This window comes from Balaenoptera musculus, chromosome 14 (genome assembly GCF_009873245.2).
Source record: "Balaenoptera musculus isolate JJ_BM4_2016_0621 chromosome 14, mBalMus1.pri.v3, whole genome shotgun sequence".
In the NCBI taxonomy this organism is placed as follows: domain Eukaryota; kingdom Metazoa; phylum Chordata; class Mammalia; order Artiodactyla; family Balaenopteridae; genus Balaenoptera; species Balaenoptera musculus.
Genome location: NC_045798.1, coordinates 73,929,590 through 73,955,669, shown reverse-complemented (window position 1 = coordinate 73,955,669; position 26,080 = coordinate 73,929,590). Strand labels below are relative to the sequence as shown.

The 26,080-nt window shown below is 46.6% G+C and overlaps 1 protein-coding gene across 1 annotated transcript in view; it reads left to right on the top strand.

The window, feature by feature from the left end:
• Positions 1-26,080, top strand: part of ALPK2 (alpha kinase 2) — a 44,584-nt gene that overhangs the window by 7,837 nt on the left and 10,667 nt on the right. Inside the window, exons 5-9 of the mRNA XM_036823751.1 lie at positions 83-118; positions 3,902-4,176; positions 5,690-5,778; positions 16,822-17,039; positions 22,377-22,425. Of these exons, the coding sequence (XP_036679646.1) occupies positions 83-118; positions 3,902-4,176; positions 5,690-5,778; positions 16,822-17,039; positions 22,377-22,425 (667 nt within the window). The remainder of the gene's footprint in view (positions 1-82; positions 119-3,901; positions 4,177-5,689; positions 5,779-16,821; positions 17,040-22,376; positions 22,426-26,080) is intronic.

The window sequence follows — 26,080 nt, the reverse complement described above, 5'->3', positions numbered from 1 at the left end:
GTTTCCAGTGAAAACCACTAGCCCCTACCAGTTTAGAATGCTGATTTGTACTGAAGGCATTCTCTTCTCTGTCATCTTCCAGTTCTCAAACAACTTTCAAGTCACCCAGATGTTAAAGGTAAGCTAACCTGAGCTGGACGTCAGAGGAAATGGGTGCATCCTAAAGCATGAAATATAGGCAATGGTAGAAGCAACATTCCCATCGACTCTTTGAACCAAGTAGGAGAGAACTCAGGAATGCCTGGGAAACGAATAACAATTCATAAACTATTTCAACCTGATTGCAGGGCCTGTGATAAGTGCGTTAGGCTCCAGATGTCCGGAAGTGAATTATTAAAGAGATCAGACTGTGCAGTTGTTGGGACCATGTTGGCGGTGGTGGGGGAGGGGCACTTTTGGGGTTAGACTTTCTCTGTGAAGCACCAGACTTGCATCCAGCCCATCTGCATGGGGTTTCTCAGCCTCTGGCACTTACACAGCATGTTTTTTTTTGTTTGTTTGTTTGTTTGCTTTAAGGGTTTCCTTTTCTCCACATTCTCACCAACACTTGTTATCTCTTATCTTTGTTTTTGAATTTTATTTTATTTATTTTTTTATACAGCAGGTTCTTATTAGTCATCAATTTTATACACATCAATGTATACATGTCAATCCCAATCTCCCAATTCATCACGCACCCTCATCCCCCGCCCGCTTTCCCAGCTTGGTGTCCCTACGTTTGTTCTCTACGTCACACAGCATGTTTTGTTTCTCCAATTGTTTTTTCAATTTGACTAGCTGAGCAGATTCCCAAAGAGTCAGGCATCTAGGAGAATAAGTCCATTCATTTGCATCCCAGTGGAAATGGGAGATGGATTTCTGTGCTTTCCTTTGGCACTTGTGCACTCCTGGTGTAGCAACAAGCTACCAGCTGCCCTTGAACATTCAGGCTGCCTCTGGGCCACCCACTGAGTCCATGCTGGTCATGTGTTTCCTCTTGGGGAAGATTATCCATCCCCAACACACGAGCCCATCCGCACCCAGTGATCTGCTGCCAAACTTTTAACAACCTGCCAGGGGGTTGGGGAGGCCCTGATTTGTACAGTTTTCCAATTTCTGTGGTGCAAATACTCTCATCATGGCCAAGTTTCAACTGCCAGGGTATACTGTATGTGCTGATTTTCTTTTAAGGCAAATAAAAAACCCTGAAATCTCTGTGAAAACAAGACAGTACAGATAATCAAGATGCAGTATCGTCTAGTAATTAAAGGCGAGGAGCTGGGATCTCGACTTAGAAATGGTCTAGCAAATACTGTGATATTTATCCAAAACAACAGACTTAAATACCAACTCTTCACAAACCATTCAAATGCTACATGTCTTTAGTGTGTCATGTACTTGTGTAATTTAAAATCCTTCCCTGTATCTGTGCCCATCCCCCCAAGAATCTAAATATGCAAAAGAATGTCCTTTCTTATATCAAAAACCAAAATGACCTTCAGAAGAAAGGTTTCTCTGTTTCATCAGCTTCTTAGCATTACTTGGCATCCCATCCCAGATTCTTGCTCTGACCTGGTTAATTTAGGTTTGCAGAGACTCGTTTCTCAAGGCTTTACCAGTCAGGAATGAGACCCCAGTGAGGATGAGGCACTGGTCACCGCTATTGTAGCCCTGTGACTCCCACCATTGGGTTGGGGCCTAGATCCTGAAGACATCACCTTCTGCCAGCTGCTTCTCCATGAGACTGGGGGTCCAGTTTCAATGGCTTACTGGGCTGGGGAGGCCATACCTTCCTCTGCCTTTCCGTGTACCTTCAGATGAAGAAGTTTCAAATGACTGCTTTACCACCTTTCTTATCTGGAGGAATCTCTCACTAGACATTTTATTTAAATCTCTAGAGGAGGAACATATAACATTTTACAAGTTGGTCACTAACTAAAAATCTAATAGAAGCCCCAAATGAATGATTCAAATAAAGCTAGCACAACTTAATGACGGCACACGTGCCTTTCAAAGAAAAATTCTAGGATGTATTTTTCTTGCATTGTTTTATCCTGGTTAAGTAGACATTTCTGGAAATTATGGACAGGATTATTGAGGATGGTGGAGTCCATGCTTGTCGTGTATTTTTTCTTAGGGAAAATTACTCACCCCCACACATACGCCCATCCCTATACAGTACGGCACAAAACATTTTCCTTTCTATTACTAAGCAGAGAGTCTGGAACAACTTTTGTCTTTAGTTAATTAAATTTGAATTTTAAAATACACAAACTTTTAACTTTCAAGAACAATTGAATTTTAGAAACTTTGGGACTTTTGAAGGAAAACAATGTGGTAAATATAGCTCAGATTTATTGGGCTCTGGTGTCTATACATAAAACATTTCCTATATTCTTTCAGAGGTCTTGGGGGCAAAATTGTTAATCAATCATGTAACTAGAATTAAGATTTGGGTTGTATAAATAGCATTCCCTCTCCATTTCATTACCTAATTCTAAAATTTAACTTAAACTATACTCTTCTCTATAACTTTTTCGTTCTATTACTTAGCTATTTCACAGACTTCATCCTATCTCCTTTAAAATTTATTTGGGAAAATGTCCCATTTACCTACCTGTTTTCCTGTTCCTCTGCCCCCATTCTCTCTAAACCCAAAATAGGTTAGTCTTCAGGAGCCTTCTCTGCTAGCCCTTGTGAAAGAGTTGCCTTGGAGCAACTCTCTGAATACTCTTTCACTGACACTTTCACCTACTTTTTCTATTTGAAAATCCCCTACCTGCCTCCTTTCTTTCTGACAATAACTAGGTCTAGACACTAATCAATACCCTTTAAGAATAGTCTGTTCCCTTATACTTTTAACTGCTCACATTGGTCATAGACTGCCTTTAAAACATATGATTTGAGAATATTTTTCAAAGAGAAAAATATTTTGCTAAATATTCTAAATAGGTGAAGTGGGATTTTCACACAACCAGATAGATGATGTCTATCTCAGAAAGATGAGTTTTCGTTGACTTTTGAGGAGTGGAAGGTGGTTTTTTAAAAATCTAAACAATCTAATTTCATTGAAAGCCATCTTTCTCTTCTCAGCCAATCAGAAGTCTGACTTGGTCATCTGTAGTTTAAAATGTAACATTCTGATCGAATTGATTGTCATCTGAAACACATGCAGAATCAACTCAAACAGCTGATAGAAAACTCAGTACTTTTTACAAGTGGATCCAAAATGATTCTACCTTTTTTCAACTTCTCTTCAGAGGGAGTTCTTTTTACTTGTTTTGGTTTTTTCCCACTTGTTTCTTATGACTACCACAGTCATTCTTAACAGAGGCAGTATCACCTCCAAGAGGACAAAATTGGGTCTTGGGGAGGCAAAAGAAAACTTATTTTTGTGTATTAAGCACAGATAGCCATACCAGATACACAGTACATCTGTGGTATTAAAATTTTCTGTGGAGCAATTGGGGGGGAAAAGACTAAAAAGAATCCTTGCAGAAGGCAACAATGAAAAAAAAGATTGGGAAACACTGATCAGCAGATCAATGATATAGCAGATCAGTCTTACAACTGGTACTTCCTCCCTCTTCTACCTTTCATCTGTCTTTTCAACTTGCCTTTAATCACCTTGCATGATTCTGTTCATGTTTTCTGGATCTGTCTACAGTTCTTTTCCTGGTCTCCCCAGTTCTGTTCCCCTCTCATTCGATCCACTGGGGCCTCACCTTGATCTTCTACATCCTCAGTGAACCATCTCCCCCATCTGCCCTTCGAGCTATGCCTCTGTTGGGAGTTAGCGTGGTTTCCCCTCTTAGAATTCTGTAGGTCAACCTTGTCATTGCCCCTGTGTGGGAATGCTCGTTAGCCAAGGAGCAGGATTGGGGGATGTTTCTGTCCAACGGAAGTTGTGTTACATTTTTAGTATATGAAGAGATTGAATTCAGCCAACTCATCTTCAGAGGAGACTTCCTCAGTGACAGCTACTTCGGGGGCCGTCTGCGCGGTCAGATTGCCACGGAGGAGTTGCACTTTGGGGAAGGGGTCCACCGGAAAGCCTTCCGCAGCAAAGTGATGCAGGGCCTCACACCAGTCTTCAAGCCCGGCCATGCCTGTGTGCTCAAGGTGCACAATGCCGTTGCCTACGGGACCAGAAACAATGATGAGCTCATCCAGAGGAACTACAAGCTCGCCGCCCAGGTGGGTCCACCTGCCCTGAAAGTGCTGCTTGAGGTGTGAGACGGACCCATGAAACCCTGAGATGAAAATCAGACTCAGAATTGATGGGGGTGTCTCCAAGAGGGTGTCTCTCTCCCTCTGGGGTATGTTTATGAGGAAGTCACTAGATTAAGGCTAAATGCTGGAGATCACATCTCAGCCTCTGAGTGATTTCTTGGCCTCGTGCCAGCTAGTTGGGACCAGTCTATGTCTGGGGGCGCCTCACCGGTTCCTACCTGGGCTGGGATCACTTCTTAGGAATGCTTCCTAGGAAGCCCCATCAGACCCCTGGGGGTTTGAATCTGCCTGGACTCAGAATGACATGGGAAGTGGGGTGTCCAAGTTACATTGGATGCCACGATTCCCAAGGATCCTCAAGGACAGCTAAAATCAACGGTAGTTTCTGGAGTGTTTCAGTTTGTTTTAGGGAAGAGGAAGGAGGGTGGGGTATATTCAGAAGGGTTAACGTTTGTCCTGTTTCCTGCCTTCCTGAGTTAGGTTCAATGTCCACCCGTAAGCTATGAAGGGAGATTGACCCAAGTCTCTAGCTAAGTTCCCTTCTATGTTACTGAGTCGTAGGACCCTTGAGGCAAGAGGGGAGGGGAGGAAAACACGAGCTTCTCTCCCTGCATCTCCACCCATCCCCCACTCCTCATCCATGCATTTCACTCTATGCCAGTGCTGGCCAAGCTTTCAGGAGAGCTGGGTCTAGCTCTTTCACAAACTAGGTGCCCTTTGAATTTTTTTTTTTTACCCTATAAAACGAATAAGCTAGACTCAGATGAGTCTCCTGGGTGCTCTCAAACACTGTCCCTCCACGGTTATTCCAGATGTGGCAATGCCGTGTGGGACTTGGTACTCATGAAGACAGCCCCTCTTCTCTGAGCATAGGATTTTGCCAAATGTACTCCTTTCTCCTCCAAATCTATCCTTCTTTGTTCTTCTCTTTCACTGAATATTCCTTCCATTTCAAGTGCCATCTGGCCCAGTCATGGAAAATCCCCCAGCATCCAGACTCCCACTTAGGAAAAGCAAACTGGATTCTGCTTTCCACTCTGTAGGGCTTTTCTAAGCCAACAATGTTGGCAAGGTGTTCATTACTTACAACTCAAGTTACACCTTTGAAGAACCTCAGATGGGATAGCTCAGGGGAAATCCAACAGTCCCCGTGCTCTATCTGACATCCTGCCCAGGGACCAGTCCCCTTAGCTCAGGGGTGAACTTCAGCCATGCGGGTTCTAGAAATTTCATAGTTCAGGGACACCTAGCCCTAGAGACCACTTGACCTTCACCCGGATGGTTCCTTCAGGTCTCAGAGCTCCTCTGCAAGTGGCCAACTGTAGGCTACATTCATTGTTGCTTCTGTGCCCCCAACGAAGGGATGGGTTTGGAAATCTATTGGCTTAACCTATATTGGGAAATTTGAGCCTTACCGGGCAATGCTCTCTGAATTTCTTCTAATCACTGGGCTTTCCCATGTACTTGGGTGATCTAGGAATGCTACATTCAAAATACCGCCAGATACTATGCCAAGATCTATGCCGCTGAAGCACAGCCTCTGGAAGGCTTTGGAGAAGTGCCAGAGTAAGTACGATTCCCTCTTGTTTTCCCCCACCTTTAATTTGTTGGGGACTTATGGGGCACTGAGGGATGAGAGGGTGAGAAGAAACAGTAGGACACGCGTTTCAACTGGTGTCTGTCTGTAAGCTCTAAGAGGGCACACACAGCTGCTATCCTGTTCTTCACTGAGTCACCAGAGGCTTGCAGAAAAATACTTGCTAGATATTTCAGTAAATGTATGTATGGATGGAATAATTAAATAAATGCATATACCATGTTGAATAGAAAATGTATCTACTCTCATGGGTATTACATTGTCTAAACCATAAACAAATATAAGAGAACAGGAGTCCTATGATGAAAATAAATATGGTGGTGTGTCAGGAAAGAATAAGCTGGGTGGTCAGGAACATAGGAGCATAGCACCCGATTCCTGGAACCCTACAGAGGTAAACTACACTGACTTTTATCCACTCATTGACTAAACATCGATTGGCACAAGCACATGTTGGGGTGTCTGGAGGTCGTATTTACTGATCTGCTTATCTGGTTGAGATCATAAATGGGAAGAGAAAGGGCTGTGCCAGTGCACGTGGGAAACTTCAGACAGACCAGTCATTTACATATGAGTAGAAACTGGGAAAGGAGAGGAAAGAAGGAAGGAACTCTTGTCTGCATTATCTCTGTTAACTCACGAAATGGAAAAAAAAAAACCCTGAGGTGGTATGTTGGGCACACCATGTATAAAGTCTAATGCTTGCTGCTCTTCCCCAAGAAATGCTTAACATACTTAGTATACAAACAATTCTCAGCAACTTCAAGAAAAATTAACATAATGCAAAGAAAACCACTTTCAATTGCTTTTCTGTTAAGTACGCCAGGACAGCAATCTGGACTGGGTTGTCATGAGAACTCGCCCTGTTCTTGCTTCTCCAACCCCCTGTTCCTGCTCTGTCCTCTTCAGTTCCTCTTCGAGGAGGAAGAATCCACCCGTAATCAGTCCACCAGGCACGGAACCACAGCACCCTCCCGCAGGGGCACACCCAAGCTTTGTGCAGCTTGACTCATACACAACTTGGGGGCTTTTCGAAGGAAAAGAACACAATTATGAATATCAAGTTGTGTCCAGGGACTTGGAAAGGGTCTGTGCGGGTGAAGGACAAGGGTTTAATCAGCTTCCCAGCAAATCTGCCACTGCCCTGGAGACAGATGAGGATGTTTGGTATCCAAATACATTTCCTTCCTTACTGGGGGAGGAGTTGTGAACTCATGGACGAGGACAGGACATGGAGGGATAAGGGTCCAAAAAAGCGCATCTGTGCCTGATTCCATGTTCACTGAACCAAAATCAGGATCCTATACTGGAAACACACAGCATTCTTTTTTTTTAAACTTTTAAAAATTTTGAAACCACAAAAGTTGGTATAACACCTGTATATTCTACACCTCATTGACCAATTGTTAATAGTTAATTCAATATTCTTTCTATAGATTCTGTGTAGATTCTCTGTATATATTCCTATATAACCACAACAGCTATCAAAACCAACACATTTAACATTGCTATAGTGTCACCTAATGTCCAATCTATATTAAAATTTCCCCAATTATTCCAAAACCACCCTTTTTACTAGAGGAACTATAACTTATCATTCATTCCAGGACACTTAAAAAATTATGTATAAAACTTAAAGTAAAAATAGACATCTTAAGTGCATAGCTCTGAATATTTACATATAGCTATGTCTAAGAGACTGCTACCCCAAACAAGGGGGTCTCTTAATTATTCGGGGCCACAGGTATAATCAGGACTGATTGCTTCCTTGTGAAGCGATGCATATTACATCTTTTTGGCAAGAAGGTTGTCAGTGATATACTGTGTCACATCAGAAGACACATTTCTGTTTGAACCATTCCTGGCAATGATAGGTTTGAATATTGGTTAAGGTGAACATAACCAAGTTTCAAGTTTTGTCTATAAGCCCCGTCTTCCCCAGTGTAGAAACTTACTGGAGGCCCTTTCAGGTAAATTAATTCCATTCAATGAATTCATATTTGTAAAATGTCTCATCTCCTTCCTCCTCTGCCCTCTTAGGGCCGGGGCTCTTTGCAGAGAGAGCCACTTCCACTGTGGTTTCCTGTCAGGCAGTTCACAGGCTTTTTTTTTCCCCCTGCAACTGGCCAGGCTGTGCCCCCTGTAAGCAGGAAGCATGGAGAGTGTAGAGCGGCCCACAGTTCAGCTGTCAAGGGGCACCATGGAGTGGATTGTAGTCACTTCTCTATCGTTAACTATCATTATAGCTGAACCCTTTCTCTGGGTGGTGTAGCCTCACCGCGGGCTTTTCGCTAATACTTGATTCCTATGAGCACACTCAGGGCGCAGCATGTGGTCCCCCAGGTGTGGGGTGGAAAACTGCCGGCAGGAAGGGAGAAGAGTGCAGACACCCTCCTTGGTTTTTCAAGAACCCAAGGCTGTCCGGCATGAAACCATAACGAGCTCAGCCCTAGTGGGGGAGCAGGGAGACTTCGCCCGTGGACCACACACCACCCGACCACACAGGCCTCCTGTGATTCCTCTGAGTCCGTCTTCCGGGCCCGGCTACAATTCCGCTCCAGGAAGCAAACGCAGCCTCTGGGTCAGAAGTTGACACGATTGTATTAACTCCCTCGAGAGCAGTAGGTCCTTCAAGGGCGGGTGTCCCCTCCTCAGGATGAGCAGCCACTTTAGGAGAATCGGTCCCATCAAAAGACATCTTTTTATCAGCACTTTCCAGAGGTGGTTCCCCCTTTATCTTTTATCTTCGGGATGCTGATAGGATCCTGGCCTCTTCTGCTGTGGCAGGAATGTTTTTTTGAGGAGAGCGAGCATGTTCACAGGGTCGCTTCTGTCCGTCTCATTTCCGGCCTTTGGTTCTCGGTGGTAATCACGGCACCAAGCCTGCAAAACGTCTTGGTCAATCAGGTTGACGGTGGTGGGGGGGCAGGTTAGAAGGTAATGGAGGTATGGACGTCTTCTTCTGAGGTCTTAGGCTGTCACAACACTGTGGCATCTTTTGTGGACAGGAAGCTTTGTCATTTTTCACAGATCATTTCTCTGGGTCCCCTTTGCCGAGTTGGCCTGTGTATTTGCTTCATCAGAAGCCCCTGTTCCTCCGCGGCTTCTGCTGACATCGATTTGAATTTGCAGCTTGCGTGTTCTTCCTGTGACTCTGTGAGAGTTCCACTCCTGCTCGTTTGCTCTCTCCGTTTTACCAACCTTGACTTCCTTTCTGAGCATGAAGATTCTCCTTGCTTCTGAAATGGCCCCTGGCCCAAGATCCACGCGGCTTTCTCAAAGGCCTCTGTGCTCGAAACCGTGTTAGCAAAGGTGTAAGTGAGCAGGATTTGAGAGGAGAGGGCACGGGGGGCGAGTGTGTCTGTGTAGGGGTGGGGATGACTCGGACGCCCACCCGTCAGCCTCTAGATGATCCACTGAGCAGGGAGGACGAGCAGGTCTCACGGAGACGTGGCCACTCGACAGATGGCTGTGAGGGGAGGGGCAGAACAAAGCGGGGAGGGCCTCAGCACTATCCCTGCAAGGAGGCAGCCCGTGAAGGGAAAGGGCTCCCAAGTGGCGAGCCAAGGGAGGGCCGCCAGCTGGTCCCCGCCATGCCTCAGGCTCCTCTGCAGATCCAGGGCTCGGGGCTGGGTGGTTGGCCTGCCTGGGGTGGGGATGTGTTTATTTCCAGACCGCGAAGCTGGCCCTACGCTTCCCTTTTATGGGCGGGTGGATCTAGAAGAGAAAACCCTCCGCACTCCGGCAGCTTCCGGTTTTGAATTTGTGAATGACAGTAGAGTCGGCGTTCTTCATGCAAAGGATCCCCCTGGGCAGGGGCCATGCCTAGTTAACACCCTGAGTCACGGCCAGCTCCATCTCTGGTTTTTAGGGCTACGGAACGAATAAGAACCCAGGTCAACCCTGAACACCCTTTCGCCCTGCGGCAGGGTCAGCGGCCAGCTGTCTTCAGGGCGTCCTCAGGAGGCAATCTGGATGGCCCAAATCCTGCAGAAATGACCGAGTTGTCAGAGGGAGGCTGGGGACACCCCAGGCTGATTTCAGGGGTGCTGGGAAGGGCCCACTGCCCCAGGTGGGCCCACCAGCCCCCTGGCTAATACTTGACATTTCTTTAATAAAAGAAGACACAAACGCTTTCATCCTAGAAGCAGAAATAGTGCTTGAAATGACTCCCGCCGTGATGAGTAATCAGAGAACGTTGGTGTGTGAAGGGTCGGCCACTTGGTGTCTCAGAGGACATTGTCCCGGTCCAGATCTGTCCCTGAGAGAGGTGCCCTTTCCTCTTCTGAAATGGGGCGGGAAAGGAGGCATCCTTCTCACATTTTCTCAAGGAAATACTCGTAAATGGCAGACCAGGATCAATATGTTCCCTCCAAAAGCTCTGGGGGCTTAGTCTGAAGTAATGTGCCTGCAGAGTCGTTTCTTTGAAATGTTACCTTCCCTGTCTTTAAAATTCACTTGAATTTTGTATCCTTCTTCCCTCTTTGTCTGCATAATGTAAAAATGTTTTCCCAACAATCTTTGGCTCAAGTTGACACCTGTGTGTAGCCTCCAGCTGAAGTCCCAGGAGAAGGCAGGGTGTGGGCGGAACAGCACAGGCCCGGGTGCTCTCCGTGCTCTGGAAGAATCCTCTCTGCTCTGTTCTCACCCCTGGGGAAGCAGGCGGTGCCCTGCGGCGTGAGTGCAGACCCGGCCGGGGTGCCCAACTCAAGCCTCCTTTCAAAGCAAGAGGCCTTCATCCTCATCTCACTGGAAAAGGGGACCCACGTCCCCCCAGAGATAGAAATGATGGTAGTGTCTGTGATAGTATTTTTGAAGGGAGAAAGGAGGCCACCGGCCCTGCTGCCCTCCTGACTTTTCCTAAGCTTGGATTTGGTTACTAAGTTTTGCAGAATTGTTCTATATCTTTACCTGTAGACATCCTGACTCAAAAGCTGGGCCACTTCTGAGGCCTTCTCATTATAGAGCTCTTTGTGTGGTTCTACTAAGAGAACTGATACCAGCCGTTCCCCTCGCCAACCCAGGTGGCCATCACTGGATGCAGGTTACTGTCACACCATTAATGGTTTTTTTTTTTTTGGAACTTAGACCCTTCCAGAAGCCTACTTTCTGAGCCTTTAAATATATCGACAGTTGTTAGGGGCCTGCCTTAGGGACTTATACCTATTTGTTTACCCATTTGACAAATAATCTGTATTAAAAATATTTTTTACATTAATGAACATCAAAAAATCAGCATCTTACCTTTTCCTTGGGGTGGCTATCATGATTTCTACTTTAAGTCCTTGAAAATGACATCTATGTGATCAACACTTAACTAGGTGACCTCTTCTCTGTCTACAAATCTGTCAGATCAGATCCTATATCAGTTTAATGGTTGTGACTGGGAGGGGTGCTACTGGCCTCTAGTGAGAAGCGGCCAGAGATGTTGCTAAACATCCTATAATGCACGGGACAGCCCCACAATGAGGAATTATCTGGCCCCAAAGTTCAATAATGCCGAGACTGAGAAACTTTGTCCTATATAAACATTCATTCATTTTTGCCAAACGCTGTGCATTTACCATGTGCCAGGCTTTGTTCCATGCTAGGTGATGGGCACTTAAAGAATACAAAGAAAATGCAATAGGTTCTTGCCCCTCATAGCCAGTGGGAGTGCAAGGCATGTAGGACAAAACCCAGTGTGGTGGCATGAAGTGCAAGGAGTTATGGGGACATGGAAGAGGTAGCGGGTCTGGAAAAGCTCCCAAGAGGAGGAGGGTGTTGAAGAATGAGTAGGAGTTTGCCAGATGGAGAGCAAGGGTGGAGAACTGCCAGCAAAGGGAACAGCGTGTTCAAAGAAAGAAATGAAGAGCTGTGAAAGAAGGTTTTCAAGGAGATGGAAAATGCTCAGTAAATCTAGAGCGCTGGCAGGGTAGAAAAAAGGGGGGCAGAGAAAGAGGCCAGAGGCAGGTTGGGGGCCAGAATGCAAAGAACTTTCAATGCTCAGCTAATGAGCATTGGGGCGAGAGGGAGACAGGGGCTAACCAGAAGCTTTCAGCAGGGGAGCCTTGAGCAACGGAGCAGACACGTTGCTGTGGTTGTTTTTAATAGAGTTTAATCTTTGGAATAGTTTTAGGTTCACAGCAAAATTGAATGGAGGGGACAGATTTCCCATATCCGCTCAGGCTCCACACATACACAGCCTCCCCCATTACCAACATCCCCCAGCAGACGGGAACATCTGTTATAATTGAATCCACATTGACACATCATCGTCACCCAAAGTCCACAGTGTACATTAGGGTTGTACATTCTGTGGGTTTGGACGAATGTCTAACGACACTGTAACGTATGATAACTATAATGTATCATACAGAGTAGTTTCATTGCCCTAAAAATCCTCTGTGCGGATGTGGCTCTTAGAGCTATCTGCCCGTCAGCAATGGATGTCCAAGGACAAGGCCCAGAGGCTGGACGTGGTGAGACCAGTCTGAAAGTTGTTTCTGTCGCCCAAGAAAGAGGCAGTGACAGTGGAACTAAGCCACGGCCATGGGGAGTTTGAGAGGAAAGAATGGGCTTGCGTGACATTCGGTAGGTAGGTGTGTTTAACCAGACTTCATGGAAGGAGTAAAAAGGGAGAGAAGGTTGACTATGCACTTGGGAGACTGGGTAGACAATGCCGCCACTTGAAGACAGTAAAGGCAGGGAGAAGACTCATGTAGGTGTAAGGCGAGGTGAATAATTTTGCGTAGGCCGAGTCTGAGGTTTGTGGTCTCTGTGGCCCATCAGACTGCAGCAATTCGGTCATCTAAGCCTGGAGCGGAAAGAGAAGGGAAGCAGTGCGCTGGTTTGCTGGGCATCTGCATACAGATGATCACAGCAACTGTGCAAGTGGTGGGCTTACCTGGGTAGAGTGCATAGAACAAGGCGAGGGAAGGACCAAGGATGGAAGCTCGAGAAACACGAACGTGCAGGGGTCGGAGTCAGTGCTGAGCAGGGGCCGGCAAATGCTCAGGGGCAACATCAGTGGAACAAGAGTCAGGAGGGGGCACTGTCCCCAGAGTCCAGGCAAGAGGGTGATTCTGGAGGGAAAAAGGGGTCAACACTGTCAGAAGCTTATTAGTTATCTATTAATGACCTACCGTATTGGACAGGGAACTCTAGTCAATCCTCTATTATGGCCTATATGGGAAAAGTATCTAAAGAGAGTGGATATATGTATATGTATAACTGATGCACTTTGCTGTACAACAGAAACTAACACAACATTGTAAGTCAACTATACACCAATAAAAATTAAACAGACACTGTCAGATGCTGCAGAAGTATCCTGGGGAATAATTAGAGGCCATCAGAATGGATGACCACAGCAGGCGGGGACTTTGTAAGATGAGGGCTAATGGGTCAAAGAGGGAATTGGAATTGAGGCCATGGATACAAATGGAGGTGCCCCTTTCAAGAAGTGAAGGAAACAAGGAAAATCACAATGAAATCTAAGGGCAAAGTGCCCCCAAAGGAAGGGCGGTGCTGGTTGTTTTTAAGATGGGGGGGAGACAAGAACATGTTTGTGACCTTGAGGCAGAGGGAAGAAACAAGAATTCACCAACAGAAGACAAAACTTGAGACCAGGGGTGGGCAAACCCTTTCTGCAAAGGACCAGATAGTAACTATTTTAGGCTGTGTAGGTCCATAGGCAAAATCAATGCTATTATGTAGATGCTTATGTAACAATAAAGAAAACCAATATCTACAAATCTTTATTGATGAATTATACAGGTTTACTAATAGAAGAATGGAATTCTTTCTTTTTAAGTAGCATTTTGCTAGCTTTTTAAAGTAACTTTGCTTACATTTGGGGTTCAGAGTTAGTGTTCCCTAAAAGCCAATCAATTGCAAATGTTCATCTGTAAAAACCATTCTTGTGGGCTGTATGAAAACAGGCATCCGACTGGATCTGGTCCCTAGGTAACAGGGTGCTGACCCTGCTGTACTCGTATTTTCCTGCGGTGAGTAGTGGGTGAGGTGGATTCATGTATATCCTTTCACGAGCTCTCATGCAATTTATTCCTCGCCTGGTGACAAAAGGGAATGGGCAGTTGTGACACCAGGTCTGTTCGGTGCTGGACTAACTGCATCTGGGAAGGGGGAGGGGGAGGCAGAGCCTCACTGGGTGGGACTCAGAAGCGTCAGGGAAGCTTCAGGCCAGGCCAGGTAGGGTGCAGAGAGGACCAGGAGGTGGGACTCGGACTGGCTTGTGTGGGTGTGGATGGAGGGAGACTGAGCTGTGGGTACCAAACACAGGGATGGACTTGTTGGATGGCCTCTCCCTCTTGCCTCCCACTCTGCCAGCTTATTTCCTCCTTAGTCTTCACAACTCAGGCCACACACACCTGGCTGCTGACTGTCTTTATTAGCTGGGAGTTGGGGGTTAGGTGTCCCTCATCTGGGCACCTCACCAACGACTGCCCTTGGAAAGCAGGGACTGTGTCTCTCGTCTCCCCTCCCCTGAATCTTTGAGATCCTGGCACAAGCTATTCAGCAGATTTTTGTTGAAGGGAAAGAATGCGAAGGTAGAGTTGCCAATCAACTCTACAGATGTTGGGGTGGAGGCAAATGACTAGTTCATTTTTTGTCATGTTAAATTTTTTTTTTTTAATTTATTTTTTGGCTGCGTTGGGACTTCGTTGCTGCGCGTGGGCTTTCTCTAGTTGCGGTGAGCGGGGGCTACTCTTCGTTGCGGTGTGCGGGCTTCTATTGTGGCGGCTTCTATTGTTGTGGAGCACGGGCTCTAGTCGCCTGGGCTTCAGTAGTTGCGGCACGTGGGCTCAGTAGTTGCGGCACGTGGGCTCAGTAGTTGCAGCACGTGGGCTCAGTAGTTGCGGCATGTGGGCTCAGTAGTTGTGGCTTTCAGGCTTAGTTGCTCCGTGGCATGTGGGATCTTCCCGGACCAGGTCTTGAACCCGTGTCCCCTGCATTGGCAGGCGGATCCTTAACCACTGCGCCACCAGGGCAGTCCTGCCATGTTAAATTTGAGATGCCTTTTAGACATCAAGTGTAGATGGAGAGTAGGCAGCTGGAGATGTGAGTTGGGAGTTCAGGGGAGAGGTCTGGGCTGGAGATATAAATGTGGAAACTGCCGACATACGAACTGTATTTAAAACAAGGAGGGTCACTAGGGAACGTGTGCAGAGTGAGAAGAGCTATCCCAGGGCGTGCCAGGGTGTAAAGGTTGGGGAGAAATGAGGAACCAGGAAAGGAGACAGGAAGTAGCCAGTGAAGCAGAAAGAAAACCAAGAGGAAGTGAGTTTCTGGAAGCCACGGGAAAGTGTCTTAAAAAGAAGTGAGCGATCCAGCGTCCAGTGCCATTGAGGGCGAGTAAGATGAGGGCTGAGAAGGGACAATTAGACTCAGTGACATGGTGCTTGTGGTGCCCTTGACCGAGGCTTCTTTAAGCAGGAAAGTCACTTTGAGTGGATTCAAGACTGAATGGGAGGGAAGGGATTGGAGACGGTGAGTCTACAACTGATTTGGGTTTTGATGTAAACGGTGAGTCAGTAGTGGGGGTGGGCTGTGAGGTCCACAGGCTGAGTAGAGTTATTACTCTCTGTTGCCGTTGGGAATGAGTCTGTAGGGGGAAACCCTGGTGGGAGGGAGAGTGGGGAACCATCCCTGGAACAATATCCTCGAGCATCGGGGAGAGGTTGGGATCCAGGGCACCAGTGGAGAGATGGTTCAGGTAGCAGCAAGGAGGGCTCCTCCATAGTAGATGGTGGGCAGGCAGAGGACATGGGCACTGACCTTGGGAGGCAGGAACACGTGGTGGGTGTAGCTGTGAGAATTTCTCTTTGTTTCAGTTTCACAGTCAAACAGGAAGCAAGGTCCTCGGCTGAGAGTGAGGCTGGGGAGGAGGCGTGGGCGGTCTGAGGAGAGAAGAGCGGGTTTGGGTTAATCATCTAGGATGGTGTGACGGTGAACGGGTCAGTGCAGGATCTGATCACCTCTCTACTTCCAGGTGCCATCGTTCTCACGTGGCCTCCTCCCTGTGTCCCGCGTCTGCCCTTGCACGCTCTGCACCACGCAGGGTGGCAGTGATCCCTGTCACACACAAGTTTGATCATGTCACTCCTGTATCCAAAACCCTCCGGTGGCTTCTCTTCCTGCTCAGTACAAAGGGCAAAGTTTCTCAAGTGGCCCAGACTCCCCAAGGTCCAGCTCCCTGTTTCCTCCCATCCTCACGCAAACCACCACGCTCCCCTTGCTCGACGCTCTCCAGCCACATCGGCCCCTCGCTGCTGTTTGAACACGCCCCAGATGCTCCTGCCCAGGGCCTCTTCCCTTTGCTCTTCCTTCTACTTGGAATGTTCCTTCCATAGACGTCCTCATGGCTCTCTCCATGCCCACCTCCTACAGGTCTCCGCTCAAATGTTCTTTACGATCAAGGCCTTCTCTGACCTCCCTAAATAAAATCGCAACCCCTCCTCCACCCCCTGTGCTACCTCTCTCCTCTCCACTGCTTTATTTTTTTTCATATAGCATCGAGCACTAGACACTTGTTTATTGTCTGTCTCCTTCATTTAAATGTAAGATCCTTGAGAGCAGAGCCTCTTTTCTTTACTGCTGTTTTCTGGAACAGTATCTGGAAGAGTGTCTGACACATAGAAGCCACTGAATGCATATTTGTTGACTGAAAGGAAGGATGAATGGAAGGGTGGATAGATACTGGATGGATAGATATATTAGTCACCTGACCAATGGGTCATTGAGGTATGCCTATAATGAAGACATTCATTCCTACATGAGCAATTAAACTCCATCCCAAGGAGGAGTTTCTCACCAACTCTAGGAACAAATAAAAAGAACACATCCTTTTATCCACTAAACAGTCATTGGGGGAATTTTTAGTCTACAGCTGGTGGAACCCAAGGATTTATCCTGCAGCTCCCTACTCCTCCAGGTCAGGCTAGAATATCCCCGCCATCTTTATTCCCATCTGAGAACACGATGCGTGCCCACGTTCTCTTCCCTTCCAGGATCATTCCTATTTTTCTTATCCATCGACCTGAGAACAATATCCCATACGCCACAGTGGAGGAAGAGCTGATTGGAGAATTTGTGAAGTATTCCATCAGGGATGGGAAGGAGATAAACTTCTTGAGAAGAGAATCGGAGGCTGGTCAGAAATGTTGCACCTTCCAGCACTGGGTCTACCAGAAAACAAGTGGCTGCCTCCTGGTCACGGACATGCAGGGTGAGGAGAGCGGCTCGGCCTGGGCTCCAGGGATGCTGTGGGCCTGGGATGTTCCTGGGGGGGTGCGGGGGGCGGGCGGAGGGAGAGGTCTGCTGGGTACAGACTGTAAGCACCTTCACCAGCAGAAAGCGTTACTAATGTCTCATCAGAAACAAAGCAACAAAGGAGCCCGAAATGACCCACTCGATGGAGTAACAAAGTACATTTTAATAATTCATTCCAGTAACACCTTCCCATTACAACAGGTAACCAAAAACTGGCGCTCTATATCCTCAATAGGCACAAATTTCAGATGTACACATGAAAATCCAGATGTACCAAAAGATAAATTAAAATGTAAAATTCATTCTTAATAGGTGAAAGGATCTTTCACAGTTGCTTTAGATGTCAAGCTCCGCTGGTGAATTTACAGCATGTTTTCAGTTTATACCCACATTTTGGGGAATACATTTGTTGTATGAAGTAGGGGTGTCATAATTAGGTTTCCCACAGAGACAGCCCTGAGACAAGTTGCAGTTTGGGGCTTCCCCAAGACCACCCTCAAGTTCATTAATTTCCTGGGAGGACTCACGGAACTCAGGAAAGCCATTATGTTCGTGGTTGAGGTTTATTATAGTGAAAAGATACAGACTCAAATCAACCAAGGGAAGAGACACACGGGAAAGAGTCCAGGAGAGACCAGGTGGGAATTTCCAGTTGTCCCCTCCTGGTGAAGCCATGGGGACAGTGCTTCTCCCCTCAATGATGTGGGAGCACTGCCAACCAGGAGAGCTCCCCTGAGCCTTGGTGTTCAGAGATTTTATTCGGGAACCATCACTGCCTGCTCATGAGACTGACCTCTCTGCCTCTAGCCTCTTTGGACACTCTTATCAGAGCTTAGCAGTTACCTCCAAAAAGTTGGGCAAAAACGAATCCTTTATTTAGGCAAGGTTAATCCTTTATTGCACGCAAATGTTCAAGTGCAAATATTTGGGAGGGGATCCCAGGAAACACTGGTAGGAGACTGAGGGAGTGTGTCAGGGAAGGGACAGAAAGTCGATAGGGTACCTTATACCCGGTTACCACTGTGTATTACCCAGTTACCACTGTGTATTACTGAAGCTCATGCCTGCTGGGGAAACTGGGGGAGGCTGGGCAGAACACACTTCTCAGAATTAGCACACCCAAGGAGTGAGGGAGCAGGGGTATTTATACTCCAACTCCCTTTAGTTACCAGCAGCAGGCTGCTCCAGATGGGGGTGTTAACTCCCCTGCGTTTGCCACCTGCACGTGGGCAAGCCACGCTGAGCAAAGCAGGTGCCTGTGATCAGAGCGTGTTCTCAGGCCAAGAGATGCTGGTGGTGGTACCTTGACGTAGAGCTGTGTGCATGGAAGGACTGAGGGTGAGGGTGATGGGCAGGCTCCCAACAGCTTCTGCCACAGGGGCTTTCCTATTCCTTTTCCTTTCCGAATAATAATGCTTTAAGAAAAAAATCTGAACTATAACTGAGTACCTACTTATGTCAGACATTGTCAGGTATAAGAATCCCAAGCTCTATGCAGCATGGTGGTGAAGAGCGAGAATGCCTGTGGGTTCTATTTCCTGCACCTCCACTTTCTAGCTGTTAGCCTTGGGCAAACCACTTACCTCTCTGTGCCTCAGTAATTTCCACGTGGGGTGGTTGGGAGGGTGAAATGAGATAGCAAGACATTTAGCGCAGCATGGACACATAGTAAGAGTTCCCTATTTTTAAAAACTTTTGAAATAACCATAGGCATGAGAGAGTGCAAAAACGTACAGAGGGGTCCCCATGTACCCTTCACCCAGCTTTGCCTAATGGTAACACCTTACGTACCTACAGTACACTGTCAAAACCAGGAGACTCACATCGGCACGATGTAATTAACAAGACTACAGACCTTACGTGGATTTCACCAGTTTTTGTCTGCACTCATTTTTCCCTATTTTTTGTTTAATCTTTGTAATAACCCTGCCAAAGAGATGTTATGATCCCCATTTTACAGATGAGAAAACAGAGGCTGGGAGCTAATGATCTAATCCCCTGCTCACTCAGCTAAGAAGAAGAGGGGTCCAAGACTCCAACACTGCTTCTGACTCTGAACCCCAAACTCTTTCCACTAAAACTCAAATTTACAAATTTGCAAGATTTCCAAGTATCCCTTAATGTCAAAGGCTCCTGTGAGGGACTCCTCTGAGGTCAGCTGGGAAGTGCAATGTTACAGACTTGCAGCGGAGGCTGATCTGCAAGTTGAAGCCAGCCATATCCACTCACTTTTGAAGAGACTTTGCTGCCACACACAGACAATACGGTCTTAAACAGCTATTTTAATTAGACTGTCTGTGCAACTGTCGAGACTTCCCCATCTTTCCTCCTTCAGAGTTAATTTTGCATTAAATACAGTTCATCTACCGAAAAGCAACACCCCGGAGCTTCATGCACGGTTAATTTTGCTTCCAGGCACTAGTAAACAGCTGTAGTAGAACGTTATATCTCCCCGTAAATGACGTGTGTGGTTGAAAGTGTTGGCATGGTGTTTCATAAGGGTGTTTATTTACTCTCTGCTGCTGCTGGGAAGAATCTTACTATTGTCGTCATCACTGTGGCACAAGATAACACATCCATTCTCTAAGCGATCCCCACATTTTATAATTTTACTAAGACACTGGAATTAGGATTTAAAAATCCCAAACAAACCCAAGCTCAAGTCTCACTTTCTCAGACTCTTAAGTTATTCTCTCCCTGGTTGCCTTGGCTTGTTGATGGGATTGTGGCGAGTCCTGCAGGTCAGTGGGGTGAAAGGTGAGCCTGTGATTTGGCCCTAAGATCTGCACACACCAGAGACCACTGGGCTTCCTAAGAAGCTGTCACCCAAATAACCCAAGAACTCAAGTTCTGTAGAACAAACTGTAATACTGCCTTCTTCCTGCCTTCCATCAGAAACAACCTGTAGATGACTATTATCCCCAACTTGGTTTAATAGCTGCACACTGTAATCTAAATTATTATCCTATAGAGACCCTTAGTAACCTTTGTTGAATTGCTTGCAAACTATAAAACCAAGAGAGAAGTTTCCTTTTGAAAATCAAATTCTACTTTTCCAAACATCAGTGACAGCTGGTAATTGTGAGAATTGAGGAAAAGCAATTCCCAAGCTCAAGGACCTTTTGCCAAATGACTCTTTAAAATTGGACTTCTATGCGGCTTAGAGCTGTACTTTTTAAGTACAACTTTTCCACGAAACAAGATGTCCAAAGAGGGCTTTTGCAGTTTGGAGTCGTTTTTTTTTTTTTTTAAAGCCCAGTTCCTATCATAAAAACTATGTGAAGCATTTCTACATGTGTTTTAGTTGTTAGCAGCTTTGAAAGAATGAGATGAATTAGTTGCCAACTGTGAAAGAGGCTTTTAAAATGCTTACTGGCTCCCCCAAAGTGCTGTGTCTAATTTAGCTCCCAGGTGCCCTGCAGAAAAGCAGGGCTCTTTGCTTCTGTCTGAACAGCAGCATGACATGTATTTTTGCCTCACTCCAGGCAGACATTGCTGAATCAGAAAATTAACGCTTTAGCTGTCCTTTTCTTTAATTTAATTTTATTTATTTTTGGCTGCATTGGATCTTCGTTGCTGCACGCGGGCTTTCTCTAGTTTCGGGGAGCAGGGCTACTCTTTGAGGAGCACGGGCTTCTCATTGCAGTGGCTTCTCTAGTTGCGGAGCACAGGCTCTAGGCGCGCAGGCTCAGTAGTTGTGGCTCGCAGCCTCAGTAGTTGTGGCGCAGGGGCTTAGTTGCTCCGTGGCACGTGGGATCTTCCCAGAGCAGGGCTCGAACCCGTGTCCCCTGCATTGGCAGGTGAATTCTTAACCACTGCACCACCAGGGAAGTCCCTAGCTGTCCTTTTCTGAGCCTCAGAAAACAGTGCTCATATGAGGGAGACCCATGGAACTAGGTTGCCATCAGGCCTGACCCCCAGGGTTGGCTTTTGCCAGGGATGCTGGTTCCTTCCTCCACAGCCCAGACTGGCTTCTGGGCCGCCAGGCCCTTCAGTGAGCAAGTCGCCGGCTGGCCTTGGGGAATATAGTGACCACAGCCTGGCCCGGGTGGGACAAGAGTCGGGGGCCAGAGAAGAGGAGACGAGGCTCAAGGTGGCATAGCACCATGGACCCCATGCCCTGCCGTAAAAGGCCGGTCACTAGATGGCACGGGTGAGATTAAGGCAGCGGTCCACGGAGTCGGAGCCAGTGCCTACAGCCACGACCCTAGAGAGGCAGGAGCAGAAATGGTAGCTGGTCTGGCAAGGAGATTCTGGAAAGGCTGGAGGCTGTCCGCGCTCTGGGCATCTGAGAGGATTGCCTTCCTCCAGACCTGGGTGAGAGAGGATGGCGGTTTTCAACTGCAGAAGGTGACAGCGACCTTGCCCTTCCCCACCTTGCAAGACAGTAGGACTTTCATTCTCTTTGAATCCCTGGTTCCTTAGCCACTCTCCCATCTGCTCCTGCTGGGAGGGGAGAAGCAAAAAGACTCCTGAGCGCTTGGGATTCTACCAGGGATGCCTATGGCTTTTTTAGGGACCAGCGTGGGAAGCTCAGGCAGCTGTTTTGTTGATTGGGTATCCCGCCCCCCATCCCGCAACTTCCAATGGCTTAATGGAGAGAGGTTGGGATAAGCATCAAAAGGTTAGACCGCGCGTGACACCTCCAGGCCAGTGGTTAAAAGTCTACACGTAGCTCAGTAGTGCTTCCCTGGGTCTAAAGCCGACCCAGAAAACCTTCAGTCCTGAATCCGGATGCCATCTTTCTGGAGATGGGAAATTGTGTGTCTGGAGTCTGGCCTTGAACTGAACAAAGGCCACCTTGAACTCTCTCACTGTTGAACTTAGCCAGCCCAGCCCTCACCCACCCCACCTTCTGTTGTACAAGGGCCTCCGCTTTTGATGAACAGGGAACAGGCCTAAGCCCAAATCAGAGCGTTTCTGGGGAGAGAACTCCTGGGACAAGTGACAGGCCTCCCTCCTCCAGCAGAGGCAGTGGACCAGGCAGGCAGAGGACAGCATTTTCGTTTCCGGAGCTGTAAGGGGCATGTGTTGTGAGGCAGCAGGCCCCGCCCCTTGCTCCCCTGACCGGCTGCCTCAGAAGCCTGCCTTGCCTGTTATGGTTCCGTAAAGCTGGATGCACGTCTGAAAGGCTGTCCGCTTCTGCTGATGGAAACAAGGAAGAAAGTATGTGTTTTTGCAGGAAGGGAAATGATGATGGGGCTGACGCTACACCTCCCGGTGAATACATGGTCCCTCTTTTCTGAGGAGCCCCATGTAACACCAATCCCCTCTTTGCTCTCTCTTCCCATAGGTGTAGGAATGAAGCTGACTGACGTTGGCATAGCGACATTGGCTAAAGGGTGAGTAGAAGAAAAAAGTCAGGTGCACATCCCTCATCTCTGGGTTTCCAGACACCTACGGGGCAGATGCTGTTAGGCTGATGTGGGCAGGGGAGGTTTCTTGTCCCAACTGCGAAAGACAGATGTTCTTGGGAGGAATTCAGTTCACGTCTCTCACTTACCTAAAATATTTATGGACTTTGTCCTTCCAGGGAAACACCTTTGTTTCCTAACTTTGAAACAAATAAGAATTCTGAACACATTTCAAGATTGATTACTAACAGGAGGGCCATGGTTGGGGGGAAAAATGCCAGCATTATTGGGGCTCCTTTTAACTAGGAATATTCCGTTTTTCTACATTTAATATCTTCACTATTAGAAGCTTCTTTAAAAATTCTATTTTTGCAATTGAGTGAACTCAGTTTGCATATTTCTAATGTATTTTCCCCATACTTTTCACTAAAAAGTATTTTAGGTGGCTCCCAGACTCCCATGTTGATGATTGATTACAGGGGCAAATGGCTATGGAAGGGCTGTGATTAGTGACTATGGTTGTTGTCAGTGGTATTGATTTCCTAATTTAGCATGGAGAGTTGCTTTGCTCACTGTGGGGTGTGCCCGGACAGCACTAACATAACATTTTACTGGGGTATCTCTTGAACAAACTGGCTCTTCTCACTGCTTTGCTTGACCACTAATGAGGAGAGAGCAGGCTATTTGAGGTTCTTCGTGAAAATAAAGCTCCAGGTTGGAGCTACCATGCTTTCTCCCACTGCTGCTCTTCCCATGTACTAGGACCATTTGTAAGGAGGAAGAAATGGGGGGGGGGGGCAAGCAAGTGACTTTTAGAAGGGATGGCGTGTGTTTTAAAATGGAGGTTTTAGTATGGAGTTTTCTCAAACTAAAAATAGAACTACCATATGTCCCAGAAATTCCACTGCTGGGTATATATCCAAAAAAATTAAAACTGCTAATTCAAAAAGATACATGCACCCCAATGTTCATAGCAGCATTATTTACAGTTGCCAAGATATGGAAGCAACCTAAGTGTCCATCAACAGATGAATGGATAAAGAAGATGTGGTATATATATATACAATGGAATACTGCTCAGCCATAAAAAAAGATTGAAATTTTGCCATTTGCAGCAACATGGATGGACTTGGCATTATGCTAAGTGAAAGACATTGTGTATCACTTATATGTGGAATCCAAAAAATACAACAAACTAGTGAATATAACAAAAAAGAAGCAGACTCACAGATATAGAGAACAAACTAGTGGTTACCAGCTGGGGGAGAGAAGTGGGGAGGGGCAAGATAGGGGTAGGGGATTAAGAGGTACAATCTATTAGGTATAAAATAAGCTACAAGGATATATTGTATAACATGGGGAATATAGCCAATATTTTATAATAACTATAAATGGAGTATAACCTTTAAAAAGTGTGAATCACTATATTGTACACCTGTAACATATAATATTGTACATCAACTATACTTCAATTAAAGTAGGCTTTCTTATGGTTCAGATATGATGAAGCTGACAGATCAGGAGACAATTGCCACTGAGAAGAGTTTGTTATTCACAGTTCCCAAGAGGAGGGGGCTTGCCAGGCCATGGGGGGCCACATGGGGAAGCACCAGGGTCAGTCAGGAGGCAGAAGGAGTGAGGGGAAAACATGGATGAGAGCTTTTACTGTGGTTTTTGAGGGAAGGAATAGGTGGGGCTGGGTAAGCAAGCTTGGAATTCACTAGTTTGAAAAGTTCCAGCAGGCTCTGGGGTGTCCGGCTGTCTGGGGTCATCTGGTACCTGCCCTGGGGTGATTAGGGCAGATGGATAGTGGCCCAGAGTGTGAGACCCCAATAGAGGAGATGGTGGGAGTGGTCTGCAGATTGGTTAGTTGGCATGTGAAAGGCATTCTAGAAGGCCAGTCATTTACTATCTCTAGGAATTGGCTAACCCTGGGAAGGGGAGTCTCTCCAGGGCCAGCAAAGCCCCAGATGTCCAAGTGTCAGAAACACGGACAATAAAATAGCACGATTAATATAGGTCACTCTCCTACAGCTGGGAACAACTTATTTACTTGAGCTTTCTGGTTATTTCCGACCATCGGCATCAGCAGTGCTTTAACAAGTACTAATTTTCAATGAGTATATGGAGGATGGAAAAAAGTAGAGGGATTTGAAAAAAGTGGAAAGGGGACCACTCTCTTTTAACCTCCAGATCAATAAGTCTGATTCATGAAGTTCTCACCAACTACGCAAAAGCTTCTAATTTGGTTTTAGAACTAAGATGCCGTTGGCATATTTTCCTTCTCAAAATCTGCTCAGTTCCAACATAAAATTGTATTTTCCTATCTCCACACTCCATCCCCCTTGCTGACCGGAGCCCTGTCATATGGGTCAGGGAATCGGGTCATGGCCTTGGGTTTGTGAAGAGAGCACATCAGGAGGGGAGTATGATGCAGTGGGGAGAACAGGGCTTTTAGAAAAAGACTTGGGTTCAGTTCTTGGTCCTGCCACTTACTTCTGATTCTTCTAGTGGTAGCCTTTCTTCTTGGTGTCATAGGAATTTGGCCCATGTGATGAAAAGGGTGACAGTACAGCCTGATTTGCCCAGGACAGTACTATTTCATGCCTGCCATCCTAGCATCCTGTCTAGTGACTCATTTGTCCTGGATAAGTTTCCCCATTGAGAAAATATATGGTACCCCTATTTATGAAGGGCTTTTCCTGGACCCCAGAAAAAATTCCCAAGTTAAAGCTTTCCTTTACAGGCTCCATATTTGCAGAACATTAAAAATTCAGGCCTCATGCAGACCTGGTTTGAATGCTGGGCTCTTATCTTACCAGCTCTGTGGACATGAGACCTGACATTCTCAAAGCCACTGATCTACAGAATGGGGACATGGGGTTGTCTTGAGGATTCCCCAGTGCATCTCTGCATGCAGTCCCTGAAGCTCAGTACATGCTTCATAAATACCTTCCCCCCAACCCATGCCCCAGCCTGACCCCAGGGTAGGCAAATTCCATACCATTATTTGGAACAACTGTTTACCAAAACAAAGCAGAAACCCGCCCAAGAAGTTTCAAAAACTATGACAAGCACAAGAGTGATGATTTAAGATATCTTTTAAAAGCATCTTAACTGCTTCCAGGAACCCAGACCATATTTTTTTTTCTCCTAATTTAAAAAAGAAATCCAATCCCTTTGGTTTTGTTCTCAGCTTTAATGTGACTTATCTGGCCTGGGACAGCTGCCCAGCACCCATTAGAGCTGGTAGCTGGAGCCCAGTGCAAAATGTTGTCTATTAAGTGTTACTTACTGCCTCCCTCCCAAGGAGGGGGTGGGAGAGAAGGAAATTCTGAAGTGTCTGAGAAAGATTAGATATTAGGAGTATTAGATCATCTTGTCCATTGTGTTTTTAAAAAAACTTTTATTTGAAGTTTTCTTTTGAAGTCACATTTTTTTTTTTTCTCCAAAGAAATGTTTCTTAGAAGCACAGTTTTTGAAAAGCTGATAAAAGGGGAAGCTTCTCTGACCAGAGGACAAGGGGCGGGGTCTGGGAGATGTCTTCGGAGGCCCCTGGGGGCTGGGTCCATCCCACCTTCTTACTTGCCAAGTGAGGGGCAGGAGGTGCAGGGAAAGGGGGCAGCCTGCTTATAGGCACAGC